Raw genomic sequence first — 15,536 nt, 5'->3', positions numbered from 1 at the left:
CATCAAGTGGGGTCCAGGGATCAAATTCAGGTTGTGAAGTGTGTCACCAAGAGCCTTTACCTGAGTCTTCCACTGAGGCCAGAGCAGGCAGTCCTCTGCTATATATGTGCTGGGGCCATGGACCAGTTCACATATGTTGCATGGTTGGTAGCTCAGTGTTTTCGAGCTCCTAGGGGTCAAGGTCAGTTGAGACTGTTGTTCTCCCTCTGGGGTTGCTCTCCCTTTTAGCTTCTTTAATCCTTCCCCTAATTCAACCCTAGGGGTCCCTGACTTCAGTCCAATGTTGGGGTGTAAGTATCTGCCTCTGTATCACTCAGATGCTGCGAGGGCCTCTGAGAGGACAGCCATGCTAGGCTCCTGTGTATAAGCACATCACAGCATCAGTCGTAGTGTCAGGTCTTGGTAGCCCCCGATTAGATGTATCCCAAGTGGGGCTGGTCAGTAGACTGCCTTTCCTTCAGTCTCTACTCCAAGTTTGTCCCTGCGGTTCTTTTAGACAGGAACAGTTCTGGGTCAGAAAATTTGACTGTGTTGGTAACTCTGTTCCTCCACTTGAGACTCCGTCTACTGGAGATGGATTCTTCAAGTTCCCTCTCCCCACTGTTGGTCATTCCAGATAAGGTCACACCTGTTGAATCCTAAGAGTCTCTCACCTCCCAGATCTCTGGCATTTTCTAGAAGGTTCCCTCACTTTCCATTACCTAAAGATACATATTTCCATTCATTCTGCTGGCCCTCTGGGCTTCTCTTAGGTTACCCCTCTGCACGTGTACGTGATCCTGTTACCCTTTTCCCCTACCCTCCGCCTCTTGTCTCTCACCCAGGTTCTTTGCTCCCTCTCCCTCCCATGTTTATTTTCTTCCCTCTTCTAAGTGGTATTGAAGCATCTTCACATGAGCCTTTCTACTTTTAAACTTCTTGTGGTCTGTGGGTTGAATCCTAGGTATTCTGTACTTTGGGGCTAATATCCATTTATTTGTGTGTACATACCATGCACATAGTCTTGGATCTGGGTTACCTCACTCAAGATGATATCTTCTAGTTCTCTCCATATGCCAGCAAAATTATGATGTCCTCTTTCTTAACCGCTGAATGGTATTCCATTGTGTAAATGAAACATATTTCGTATTTCCATTCTTTGGCTGAATGACATCTAGGTTGTTTCCAGCTTTTGGCTATTACAAATAAGGCTGCTATGAACATAGTGGAGCATATATGTTCTTGTGGTATGATAGAGCATCTTTTGAGTATTTACCCAGGACTGGTATAGCTGGGTCTTCATGTAGAATTTCCAATTTTCTGAGGAATCTTCAGATTGATTTCCTGAGTGGTTGTACCAGTTCACCAGCAATGGAGTAGTGTTCCTCTTTCTCCACATCCTCACCAAACATGTGCTTGAACATGAGTTTCGGTGTAAGGTGGAATCTCAAGGTTGTTTTGATTTGCACTTCCCTGGTGACTAAGGACTTTGAACATTTCTTTAAGTGCTTTTGGCCCATTCGAGATTCACTGATTTTGAATTCTCTGTTTAGCTCTGTACTGCACTTTTAAGTTGGGCTATTAGGTTTTTAGGGGTTAAATTTGTGTGTTCTTTATATATTTTTGATATTAGCCTTACATCAGATATGGGGTTAGTGAATATTATTTTTCCCAATCTGTAGGTTGCCATTTTGTCCTATTGACAGTTACCTTTGCTTTACAGAAGCTTTGCAGTATTATGAGGTCCCATTTACCAATTGTTGATCTTAGAGCTTGAGCCATTGAAGTTCTGTTCAGAAAATTCACCCCTATGGCAGTGAGTTCATTCCTACTTCCTCATCTGTTTGATTCACTGTATCTGGTTTTACACCGACATACTTGATCCACTTGGATTTGAGGTTTGTGGAAGTCTTAAATATGGACCCATTTTCTTTTTTCTATGTATGTACAGACAGCCAGTTAGACCAGCACAATCTATTAAATATTTTTTCCCATTGTATGTTTTTGGTGTTTTTGTCAAAGATCAAGTGTCAATAAGTGTGAGGCTTTACTTGTGGGTCTTTAATTCTAATCCATTTATGGACATATCTGTCTCTGTACTAGTACCATGCAGTTTTTATCACTACTGCTTGAGATCAGGGGACGTCATTCCCCTAGAAGTTCTTTTATTGTTGCGAACTGTTTTGGCTACCCTGTTTGTTTGTTTGTTTGTGTGTTTTTATTTTTTGTTTTGTTTTGTTTTGCTTTGTTTTTACATATGATTTTGAGAATTTCTCTTTCCATGTCTGTGAAGAATTGTGTTGAAATTTTGAAGAGGATTATGTTGATTCTGTATATTGCTTTTGGAAGGAAATCCATTTTAACTATGTTAATGCTACCAGTCCATCAGTGTGGGAGATCTGGATAACCCAACACACATGAAAAGCATGGTGTTCACCTAAAATCCCATCTCATGAAGATAATAGAGACATTTAAGGAGGATATAAATAACTCACTTAAAGAAATACAGAAAAATACAGCAAAACAAGTAGAAGCCATTAAAGAGGAAACAAATAAACCCCCTTAAGAAATAAAGCAAAACACAAACAGGTGAATGAATTGATCAAAGCAGTTTAAGACTTAAAAATGAAAATAGAAACAATAAAGAAATTCCAAATGGTGGTAACCCAGGAAATGGAAACCCTAGAAAATAGATTCAAGCCACAGATGCAAGCATCAACAACAGAATACAAGATAAGAGAATCTCAGGTATAGAAGATATCATAGAGGATATTGGTACAAATAAAATATACAGCATAACAAGCTCCTAATTCAAATCATCCAGGAACCCTCCAATGACTATCTCCAGTTCCTCATCCCCCTGTTACATATTTTCATGTGATTTCCTGACCATCTGTAGCTCTCTTCTGTCCCCTCCAGTACTTGATACTGCCCCCTTATTTCTTTCTCCTCCTTGTAACCCCATAGGAAGAACAACATCAGCTGGTTGGACTAGCCTGTGCTCCCAGGAACTAGACCACCAATCAAGGAGTGTACAGGGAGGGATCCATAGCTCCAGAGACATAGATAACAGAGAATGGTCTTGTCTGACATCGGTGGAAGGGGAGGCCCTTGGTCATGTGGAGGTTTGATGCTCAGTATAGATGGATGCTGGAGCATTGGGGTGGGAGAGGGTAGGTGGGTGGAGGAGCACCCTCATAGAGGCAAAGGGAAAGGAGGAGAGGGAAGTTGTAAGATGGGGGCTTATGGAGCGATAGCTGGGAAATGGGATATCACTAGAGATGTAAATGAATAGAATGGTTAATAAAAAGAAAGAAAGAAAAAGAGATAGCCATAAATGTACTAGAAGCCTATAAAACACCAAAGAGATTGGACCAGAAAATAAAATACTCCTGTCACATAATAACCAAAACACTAAATGTTTAGAACAAACTAAGAATTTTAAAAGTGGGAAGAGAAAAAGGCAAAGAAACATATAAAGGCAGAACTATCAGAATTATACCAGACTTCTCAACATAGACTCTAAAATCCAAAAGATCCATGTCATGAAGTCCCTAATGGAATAGAAATGTCAGCTAAGGCCTCTATACCTAGCAAAACTTTCAATCACCATAGATGGAGAAACCAAACTATTCCATGAAAAAATTAAATTTAATCAACGTCTATCTACCAATCCAGTCCTACAGAGAATTATATAAGAAAAACTCCAATACAAGAAGGAAACCTACACCAAAGGAAAACCAAGAAATGAGACATCCCTCCACAAACCCGAAAGGAGAGGTTCACACACACACACACAATACTACCTCCGACAACAAATATGACAGGAACTAACAACCAGGTGCCTTTAATATAGCTCAACATCAACACATTCAATTCCCAAATAAAAAAGACACAAGCTAACTAGCTGGATAAGCAAGCAGGATCCTGCATTTTGGTACAGACAAGAAACACACCTCCGTGACAAAGACAGACACTACCTTACAGTAAAGGGCTAGATAAAAGTTTTCCAAGCAATTGTTTCAAGAAACAAGCTGGAGTAGCCATTTTAATATCCAATAAATTACACTTTCAAACAAAATTTATCAAAAAAGAGAGGGAAAGACGCTCATCCCCATCAAAGAAAAAAATCCACCAAATGGATTTACCAGATATATACAGAACATTTCACCATAAAACAAACAAAAAAAATTGTACCTTCTTCTCAGCACCTCATGGTACCTTCTTCATAATTGCCAAAATAATTGGTCACAAAACAAGCTTCAAATGATAGAAAAAGTTTGAAGTAAACCCATATATCCTATCAGATTACCAGAGACTAAGTCTAGACTTCAATAACAACAAAAACAACAGAAAGTCCACTTACCCAGAGAAACCGAATAACTCTCTATTCAATGATAACTTGGTCATGGAAGAAATAAAGAAATCTAAGACTTCATAGAATTCAATGAAAATGAAGACACATCATACCCACAATTTTAGGACACAATGAAATCAATGTTAAGTAAATTAGAGAGATCCTACACTAGTAAATTAACAGCACAACTGAAAGCTTTAGAACAAAAAGAAGCAAACACACCCAAGAGGAGTAGACAGCAGGAACTAATCAAACTCAGGTTAGAAATCAGATACTTAAAGCAAATAGAATGATAGAAAGAATCAACAACCAAAATCTGGTTCTTTGAGAAAATCAACAAGTTAGATAAACTCCTAGCCAAACTAACAAAAGGGCCAGAGACAGTATCCAAATTAACAAAATCAGAAATGAAAGGGAGTCATAGCAACAGAAACTGAGAAAATTCATAAAACAAAATCAGATCTTACTACAAAAGCCTATACTCAACAAAACTAGAAAAAATCTAGATGAAATGATGAATGATTTTCTAGACAGAGACCAGGTCTCAAAGTTAAATCGGGCGTACTATTCAAACAGTCCCATAACCCTTATGGAAATAGAAGCAGTCATTAAAAGCTTCCCAACCTTCTGTATATCTTTCAGAATCTGTTTACATTTGCTTCATGCTCAAGGGGTCTAGCTATATTTAGTGGAGATTTGAGGGCAAAATAAGTCTGTTACACTTCATTGGAAGAATGGCACTTTGATTTGTATTGTGATTTAAAAAACTTCTGTACTCAACTTTGCATCAACTTTAAGATAATGTTTTATATAGAATAAGAAACACAAGTTATTTGAACTCTACCTTTTTGATACTGAACTTAAATGATATTAAACTTTGCTTTCTTTTATTAAATTATTTTATATATTTTCATTCCAAATGTTGCCACTCTTCTTGATCATCCCTGGGTAATAAAAACCATAATAATGGGGAATTACTTTAAGTAATGTGAGTTTTTTCATTGTTTGGTTGAGTCAGATCTCAAGCCTGTATAACTGGCCCTGCAGAGAACTGCTGATATTATAATGTTCAAAGACTACTAGATCCACATTGAGTAATACTTTAAAAACAAACATCTAAATAAAATGGAAGCTGGACATGATAATACTAGCCTATAACCTAACATTCACGGTCATGCGGATTGTGGGTTCAAGACCAGAGGAAACAAGTGTCCTCTGGCCCCCAGCTTCTGGAAACTTTTCTCTCCACAAGTCCAGCACTTTTCTGGATGACATATACAACTGAGTCACAGTGCACCCAGCAGGCCCCAACCTTTTGCTTTGATCAGAGACTGACTTAAGACCTTTAAACTCTATAGAGCTAAGCTTCTCTCCCATCTGTTCTACAAAACCCAAAAATTACCCTTGATTATGTTACAGGTGCACAAACTCACTGGACGATCCTTCCCCTACCTCTCAGAAGTTCTCCATGATTAGGTCACCTGGGACTTTCTGAATTCCCGCATTCCCATCCCTGCTTACTCCCAAGGAAGCTGCTCATCTGGTTTGGAGACAATACATGACAGTTGTTTTCCTAAGGTGGCTATTGGCCTAAGATTTTATATTATGCTTCACAATGGTACAAAGAAAGGTGTTTAACAAGCCCCTCCTCCAAAAATAAAACCAGATCAGTCTCAGTAAAATAAGAGGAAATGATATTACAAAATTTGTATTATGTATGTCAGTGTTGTTAGGAATCTCTTTGCAAAAGCATTGGAAGAACTTTCCTCAGACTTTTAGTATAAGAAGCTCAATAACAAATTAATTGTTTTGTAACATGAATGTCAGAGAGCCAATGACTTCTCTGTCTTGTCAAGAAGTTAGGAAATGAATTCAGTAATACCTTCAGGTACTCTTATCAGACTAGCTGTTAGCCTCATCTTCTGTTTCATTCATTTCTTCCTGGAGATCCCATTTTACATACTTTTTTCACATTGCAATTCTTTCTAATCTGATAGTATACAGTATGCATCTGTTACTTGGTTATTTATTCTAGGACAGACAGATAGACGAATATACTAACAAAAGGCCTTCACAATAGGACAGGGAGTGGGGTCAAGGTTTTCTCAGACTCAAAACCAAATAGCAATGGGTGCTACCATTTTGCTTATCCACTCCCTATTTCTTTGGAGGTTTCCAAAGCATGCATATGTCACATGATTTACTTTGTTTTGGGAAATCACATGATTTACCTTGTATTGGGAAATTACTTTAAAAACAAACAAACAAACAAACAAACAAACACCGGAAAGGCATAAGCCCTACCTGGAGAACTGAAGCACCACTATGAAGAAACTGAAGTCCACTTTCAGCTGAGTCAATTCCACCTGTGGCCAGTATAGGAAACCCAGGCAAAGCGCGGGCAATGGCGGTCACAGCTCTCAAAGCAATAGGCCTGATGGCAGTTCCTGCAGAAGATAAGGAAGCCATATGGTTAGAATGTCTGGCTTGGGCACATGTTGTCTTATATTTAGCATTACACAACAGCAGCAGTTTTCAAGACAAATTTACAATTGCTTTATCTGTTTTCAAAGTGTTTTAGGTTCTCAGTGAATGTAGATTTAAGAACTTCGGTGCTGTTATCAAGTCTAGACAAGTCACAAAATAGGCACGAAAAGCCTAGAACTCTTACATAAACTATACACAAATTATGATTTGATAAACACTGAGGTGTAAGTGGGATTGTACAGAGCATTCAAACATCTGTTCTAAATAGAGTCAGGGAACAGAAAGCTTTGGAAAAGAAAGCAATCACGTAGAGTATGCAAATGGCAAACAACTCTGTTATTTTCTGACAAATACAAGGAAGCTGGTTTGAATACAGAGGCTGGCAACCCAAGCTCTGAAGAACATGCATGTTCTATGTTGCTCTGCATGTGTATTTTACACAGTTTGAAGATGCACAGGAAGCCTGATATAATCTTACCTGCTAGAAAATTCAAATAAAATTAAAGAAAACTAAATTGACTCCTGTAATTAGAATACACATGTCACTCTCTCTCGACACACAGGCGTGCTTGTATGTGCACGAACATGTATGTGCTCGTACACACACACACACACACACACACACACACACACACTTGTTACCAATACCTTACTCCCTAACCTAATAGACATGAAAATTGTGTAATGGATAGACCACACTGTAGTGATTTTAAGTAAGAATATATTGTACTAAAGCTACTTTGGAGTTTCAGCTACATCCCAGAGTGAGCTAGTAATATTCTGATATTCTGAGGATCAGCCATGCTAATGATGCCTTCAAACATTTTCTAAGTTAAAGATAGTTCTAATTGTGAAGGACTTTGATCTTGTCTGAAACCAAAGTCCACTAAACAATGCAGATATGCAGTTCCTTCAGGATCCCATTATCATTTCCACCCTCAGTCTGACCAATACGAACCTAGAATATTTTATGGGGGGCAGTATTCTAGGAAAACACACACACCCAATGTCCCTGGCAACGAAGGGCTTTTCATTTAACAGTTTACCTCCAATACAGTGATGCCAAGTGTAGTATGAACAAGAGAAAAGCTTGGGGACAGTAAAATAGATCAGTGGTTGACGGAAGGGGGAGCAGGGAAGGAGGGAGGAGGAGGCAGAGACAGAAGAATTTCGGAAGTGACACTGAGCGGCGGTGTAATGGCAGGTGCACCTTGTTACCCACTAATCCAAGTTCATAGAACATAAAGCACTAAGGGTGAAGCCTGCTGTGAAGTGTGGGCTTTGGGTGCTAATGACACTGACGTATCAACAGTTGTAAGTGCAGACAATGTGTGTGTGCGCATGCGTGTGTGTGTGTGGGTGGGTGGGTGCGCACGTGTGTGCGCAGGGTGGGTTATCAAGTATAGGAAGAACCTTTGTTCCTTCCTTTCAGTTGTGCTATGAGAGGAAAATGGCTTATTGTAAATAAGTTATCTTACAAAAGAAGTGTTTTGCTTTTTTTTTTTTACTTGAGATGTTTTTATACGTTTCATACTAAGGTAAATGTATGCATAATGGATGTTTCCTTAATATCACTAAATGTGTATATGGGAATGCTTTCTTATTTCTCTGTTACCTAAAAGCTTCTTACCGATTATCCTACCCTGATACTTCAGAATTTCACACAGGTGTTTAGAATACAATTTATTAAGTTAGACACACGAGACACTAGACATCAGGATTTTATTTCTATGCCAAAATATTTATTAATGGTTCCTTGTTACCTTTATATTTTAACCATAAAAGGATAATATAGCAGGTAAAATACTGCTTACAGTACTATATACTGTAGGTATAATAAAATAAATATAACTATGAATGTAGCTAAAAGGACACCCACAGCATAAATATTCAGACAGACTAGCCAGAGCTAACTGCATAAGAGACTGTTCAATACGTACTTAGCCAATGGGTTCTTGATATAGATGTTACTTTGAACTAATAAAGAAATATTGGTATTCTTTTCCTTCCCTTATTTATTTTACCCAAGAGACTAAAGAAAATTTGAGCTAAGCAGATAAATAATTTATTTCTCACTTCACTGTTAGAAGACTATCATTAACACTAAGGGGTAAAATTTCAAAGTGGTATACAGGGATTTGTCCGCATATTCCAATTGATATTAATGGACATCAAATGGCAAAATCCCAGGATACAGCTTTGAAAATTTAACCAGTTACATTTAAAGGGCAACATTATTACACAAGTGTTAAGAACACCCGCAAATTCTCATTGGCATTTGAGGAAGTTCAATTAGGTCAATACGACATTTTCTATTTCATGTTTTCCTTCCATTCCTTAAACTTTTCTAATGTGCATAATGAACATGAAAACCTTTCCAACTAATAAAGGCATCTTTTTCTTCCTTTTTTGTAAATTAAGAGGAATTATGTTCTCTGTGGAAATGTGAACCAAAGGTGAAGACATAGATCTTCCTGTTGTTGAGCAAGAATTAAGTCATCTTTTATTGATATTATTATAAACTCCATTTGATTAAAAATAACTGATTCAATAGGTCATAGAACCCATCTGTTCTCAGCATTTTTTTATTGGGAAGTAGGTTTAATAAGTGATTCTCATCTATTAAGAACGTTATTACAAAGACTGAAGGTGTAGGAAATAATTGTGCTAAACTGCAAGGTAAAAATCTTATAGTTTCTAGATGAGAAAAGTGGAGAGATGAGAAATTCAAGACGAAAATTAAAATCCAATATGAATAATATACACGCATCCATATAAAACATAACTGTACATAACCAAGTGCTAATTAAATTGAATAGAAACTTCCAGAATCCTAACTGCTGAGATAGTGATTTTTAAAACATTGCCACTGTTGTTACAGATTTTAGAACAAAAACTAAGGAATAAGTAGTTAGTCCAACAGCTAGAGATATATGAAGACAGACTCATCCTTGAGAAAAACAAACAAACAAACAAGAAAATCTGTTCTACAGAAATCAACTAGTGGTATCATACCGTTTAAATTAAGCTGTTGTCGATGTGGGGCTAGAGGAACATGACAGAAAGTTCAGTGACATCAAGCCATTTTTGTTGCAACTGTGTGGAAATGTCCAGTAAAGGTCAAATTATCCTAGGTCTCTGAATCTTGAAGCAATCTGAAAGCTCAAGGAAAGGATGGAGAGAAGGAGGTGAAGAAGGAGGGAGCAAAGGACAGATGGAGGGAAATAAGGAAGGAAGAAAGGACAAAAGGAAGAACTGGAACAAAGGTTTGATTTGCAGGATTTGATCAAGTGTTCTGGTTTGCACGAAAGGTGTCTCCTGGAGTCACTGATGGTCTAGACTGAACTGTAATTCCGATATAATAAGTAGGGCTTCCCGGAAGTCATAAGTTCAAATGCAAGTCAGTGTGCTGAAATCTTTGAATTGACCACAGATCATTTCCAGATTGAGCATGTTTTAGAAAAATATTTTCATAATCAAAAGACCTTGAATTATGCTTGAAAAATATCTACTTTATTCAGATATTGCTTAAATAAATACAGTAATTCCATTTGCTATAGCAGTGTTTTGGTATGCACATAAGAACACATTATGACTTAGGATTTTTACTTAGTGTTCTTTTATTCAGCAATTATCCAAAAATATTTTCAAGCATGCATATTTTTCTTTCAATTTGAATCCTAGTTTTATACTCATGATACTCAAAAGATAGCAGCACTTCTTACTTCAGTAGATTATTTCAAAGTATGTAAGTTTTATGATACATTTTTTATGTGCCATTAGAAAACACAAATCATGACTTTTGGATAACATACATTTTATGAATATGAATTTTACCAAGAAATTAAACTGAAGATTAATTACAGTCTATAACAATATCAAATCATGGGGCTAGCCATTGTGGTTTAAACATTATGCTACAGTCTGTGAAAGGCTGCAAAGATTCCTTTATGTTGCTGAACTTCAATTTTGTCCTGAGCAAAACAATGCAAATTGTAATACTGTCCCGGAATTGTTCTTTGGGTAAATTTAGTGTATTTCCAGATATACACTCAACAGTGAAGCTTGAGATTCTAACCTGTATGTCTCTGGAGGACCATGGATTCTGGAGAGAGCATTTAATGAGTTCACTTTCATCCTACCTTCTATGTTGTTCTGCATTTAGCGATGCAATGAAACAGGTTTTTATTAAGACGACAAAGCACAATGCCTACCTCAATAGACTCTGGTACTCTCTAGTCTCTGAGAGGACCACGCATGTCTTCTCCCTTTTCTTCTAACGACTTTTATTTACCAGTGCCACGATGCTGCTCAGATTGCTTTGACTTAAAACCTAGAGTCCAACATCAGTCCATTAAAAATTCTTTTTATGATAAAAAAGACTCAGGCACTAACTAATAGAAAAGGATTTTTAATGATGTTAGAAGTAAAGTTATGCTGGTGAAAAGGGAGGGGGAGATTTACTACGCATGGCTGAATCATTGAAGGGTAAAAAAGGATTTTTAATGGGCAAGATAGTGTGGAATGTATGCTAATTTTGGATAACTGGAATTTTGAATAATTGAGTTTAATTCTGTTTGTTTCCCCCCCCCCATCATTTGACTCCTTGGACAGCTAAGATTACACAATTAATTGATAGAACTAAGTCCACATAAACTCCCTGATAATAGCTCAGGCTGACAAAACAGCAGAAGCTGCCTTGTAACAGTTGCTTGTGCTCACTGCACATACAAAAGGAATATGCCGCTTTCATTTGCTTATATTAATTAAAATGTAATGAATTAAGTGGGTAGAAATATTCATGAGAAATTGGACTTCAACTGTCTAATTGTTAATAGTTTAAACAACACCCAGAAGGAAAAATACATCTGAACAAATCAGGAATTTCAAAGATTTAGGAGTTGAAAGATTGATTTTTATAAAATATACTTAAATCAAGTGTCAGCAAACTTACGCTTCATGAAAACCAGTTTAAAATGTTAGTGAAGCTAATATACTGATACATATGTGCATCACAAGTATTTAAAAATACATCTTTACACATGGATTAAGATCCTCTGAGAAAATGAGTGTAATTCAACCAAAAACCAAGGCTCTAAAAGGATTGGGTTATATGCAGAGATGTGAAATGGAAGGAGAGAAATGAGGAAGACCAACAGCATACAAAATCGTTGGTGCTACTTTAATATTTTTATTTCCAGATGCAAACATTTTCTTATTAAATGTTTTGATGTTTGATGCTATTAGAGTATATTTTGAAGCCTTCATACCTTTTTTCAGTTATGTTTATCTGCCTCTTACATTATTTAATGTGTCCATAGTCAAGTAATATTCAACACCTCTACCTAGTTCCAGGCATTTTATTGGAAGCAATATAATTAATAGTGTTCTCTAAGCCCCCTTTCTTTCTGAGAGTCTCAGCTGCCATTGGTGGAAGAGGCTGGTGCATTCACTCTAGTAGAGTGCAGAGGCCAGCTTCCTGTACACTTGACCCTTATAACTGTGAGAAGATTGACACTGACATGAAAACGGAAGCTAAACGTTACATATCATGTCTGATGCCAGTTCATAATGGAGGGACTTGGAATGAAAATTAAGGTTGAAAGTACCCATGTTGCTACATTTATTGAGAATTGTGTTTTGCAGCTATGAGGAGGGACATCTTTAGGTGGTCTATAAGAGTACCAGAATCAGGACTGTGGAATCATTACTGAGGGTGGCAATGAATTCAAACCCAGCCATCATTATTCTGAGCTTGTTTAATAGAGCCCTGACTTTGAATAAACTACTTAGCCTGCCTTTCCTGTCTGGAGGGAAGGACACCAATAGCTGTAATATTGTAGGAATTTAAGGAGCCCTAAGTGATAACAGTTCATGGAAATCATAGTATCTGGTATAGTATGTAGAAACTAATATTACTGTCACTGTGAAAGAAAACGCAACTTAAAATATTTATCTATAAAAACATAAAAATAATCACTTAATATTAATGGGGTTGATTAGGAACGTTTGGGAATTCCATGCCAGTTTAAAACCTACAACATCATGAATAGTCATAGCTTGATAATTCCATTTAAATGTGAGTTTTCTAAGTATTTAAATGTGAATTTTGTAAGTATTTGTATTTCAAAAGTAATTTGTAATATCTAAATACATATATCTGTTCATCTACAAATTCCATTTTATCACATTAGTATGTCGATACAAAGTTAAATATGCAAACATGTTCTCAAAGATAATGATTCTTTCTTTCTTTCTTTCTTTCTTTCTTTCTCTCTCTCTTTCTTTCCTCCTCCTCCTCCTCCTCCTCCTCCTCCTCCTCCTCCTCCTCCTCCTCTTCTTCTTCTTCTTCTTCTTCTTCTTCTTCTTTTCCTCATCCTCCTCCTCCCTCTCCTCCTCCTCCTTCTTCTTTGTTTCTCTCTCTCTCTCTCTCTCTCTCTCTCTCTCTCTCTCTCTCTCTCTCTCTCTCTAGCAAAACAGCAAAAACAATTAAATGCCCATAGGGTGCTGTGGTACTTAGTAAATGATATTTCACCTAAGCTAGAAAACCTTTCATACCGACATGCCTCAATCTCAAATATGTAATGGTAAGACTTAAGCATTGGCAACAGAAGAAAATACATATTCTTATTCCATGATTAGCCAAAATTCTGTATGTGGTGCTTGGTGTCTGAGTTGAGTGTTGTGTTCTGTTGTTGTTGTTGTTGTTGTTGTTGTTGTTGTTTGTTTTGTACAATCCCAGAGTAGTTGCAACCAACAGGTTGAGAATCACTGGTATGTGTGAATGTTTTACAGAGAATTAAAACGAAAAACTTTTTAAAATAAAAAGTCTTATTGTGTGTTTTGTTATTGCTTTTTAAACTGTTATCAATGCCAATGGATCAGCACGTACTATTATTTCTACTACTCTTCTTATCTTTAACCAGCTATGAATTCAGAAACGAACAATGGCTGCGCTTTCCTATTTCTTGAATATCTATGTGGATAGAACTACTAACATGGAGCGGAAGAATTTTTGTACTTAGGAAAACATGAGGTATCTCCCAAGTTCAGCCCCCGCGGATGCTGTGAATATAGACACAGTGGTTTCACTTGCAATGTTACAAGCTCTGTGGAGTCCCAGCAGACACCAGTAACGAGGTCAACACAGAGAGCAAAGAACTGTTATTCACATGAATTTTTTATAGCAAGTAAACAGAATTCAAAGATTCTATTTCGATGACTAATAGTTGCCAGTTATTTTTACTTGAGTTTTGCATATATTGTCCTGATAACATCATTGTGAGAAGAATATTTTTGCCTTTATTTTTACAAATATACAAAATGACACTGAATTTGGATGGATAAATATCATATGCTCAAGATCACTCTGTCAGCAAGTCTGGATACACTATTTGAAAGCACGTGCACCCAGCTCTTCCTCGGCCCTGTTATTAGCTCCATGTTATATTTCTTCTTCATTTAAAGTGTCCAAATGTAAATTAAGTTACAGAAGGATGAGTTAATTTTTATAGCTAATAAAGATGTATTACCCAGGTATGATAAACCAAGAATATTAACAATGAATTAATTGTTGAATAGGAATTAAATTACAGCTAGTTCAGTTCATAATTGCTACGAGAGTGACCATATGGCCCAGTCTTCCCAGGAGAGTACTTGTTTATTATACCTGTGCTGATTCATAATTGTCGGATGCGATTATGAAAGGTATTCTCTTTCATCTGAGAAGGACCTCAGTTGGGATGCTACATTAAAACATCATAGGAGTTAACAACAGTAATAATTACATTGAGAAACAACAGGAAAAAAAGAAATTATAAAAGACAAGTGAAATTTGACTTGAAACAAAAGCCATCACTGGTGAGTATCTTAGAAATTTCTTACGGTATGGAATCCTTAGGGTAAGGGGTTCCAATGGTTACCACAAAAGAAAGCTTAGCAGCCCCTAGGCACCTCTGTGTGTTCTATTTTCCACCTGTAGATGGCCACCACAAGCTACACTAACTAAACAACTCATTAGTAGCATTTTTTTCAATACTGTCATCTTCAGATAATTAGCAATTTATTTAAATAACCAATTTCTGTAGAAATAATTGCCATGAAATGCCCTGAACCTACTTTTTATAAACTATAATAAAAGTGTTAAGATAATCCCTGACATTTGCAAATGCCATTAGCTCACCTTTCCTTTTGATAGTGCCGTGGCATTATGTTTAAACAATTACCTGATAACAGAGCAGTTTAATGAAACAGTACAGTAAGCACGTTCTTCAATATGGCCAGGAAGGACATTCAGATTTTAAAAGAAAGCCAGTGTGTAGACATGTTTACACAGGGGAAAGTCATGGCCTTAGGAAGGTGGATTACCGAAATAAGTACAATTCTGTTATTTCTTAGTGGCTTTATATCACATGGGACAAGCCTACAGACAACATCCTTTCTTCATAAGCACAAATGAAAAATCTGCGTACCAATTCAGGTTAGCGTCTTTCTAAAATATAAGATACTGTGCAGCTACAAAGTGTGCCATTCTTGTGCTACTGGTTTGACATCCTCCTCACAGGAAAATGTCTTTTTTATTATCCACCTTAAAAATTTAGCAACATTTTTACTTTGAAATGGCCCCCATTTCAAGGTAGAGTTGAACTGCCAAGGAGAAGTAAGAGGTTGTGCGTGTCAGACAGAGTTTGTCTTTAACATGGACTGAGATCTT

At 36.9% G+C, this 15,536-nt stretch overlaps 1 protein-coding gene across 1 annotated transcript in view; it reads right to left on the bottom strand.

Annotated features, from left to right (window-relative positions):
• Positions 1-15,536, bottom strand: part of Dpyd (dihydropyrimidine dehydrogenase) — an 864,105-nt gene that overhangs the window by 171,729 nt on the left and 676,840 nt on the right. Inside the window, 1 exon segment of the mRNA NM_031027.2 lies at positions 6,641-6,783. Coding sequence (NP_112289.2) covers positions 6,641-6,783 — 143 coding nt within the window.

The sequence above is a fragment of the Rattus norvegicus genome, chromosome 2 (genome assembly GCF_021556685.1).
Source record: "Rattus norvegicus strain SHRSP/BbbUtx chromosome 2, alternate assembly SHRSP_T2T, whole genome shotgun sequence".
Taxonomy (NCBI): Eukaryota; Metazoa; Chordata; class Mammalia; order Rodentia; family Muridae; genus Rattus; species Rattus norvegicus.
Note: the sequence above shows the minus strand (reverse complement) of the source record. Positions and strands in the feature narration are given on the sequence as shown.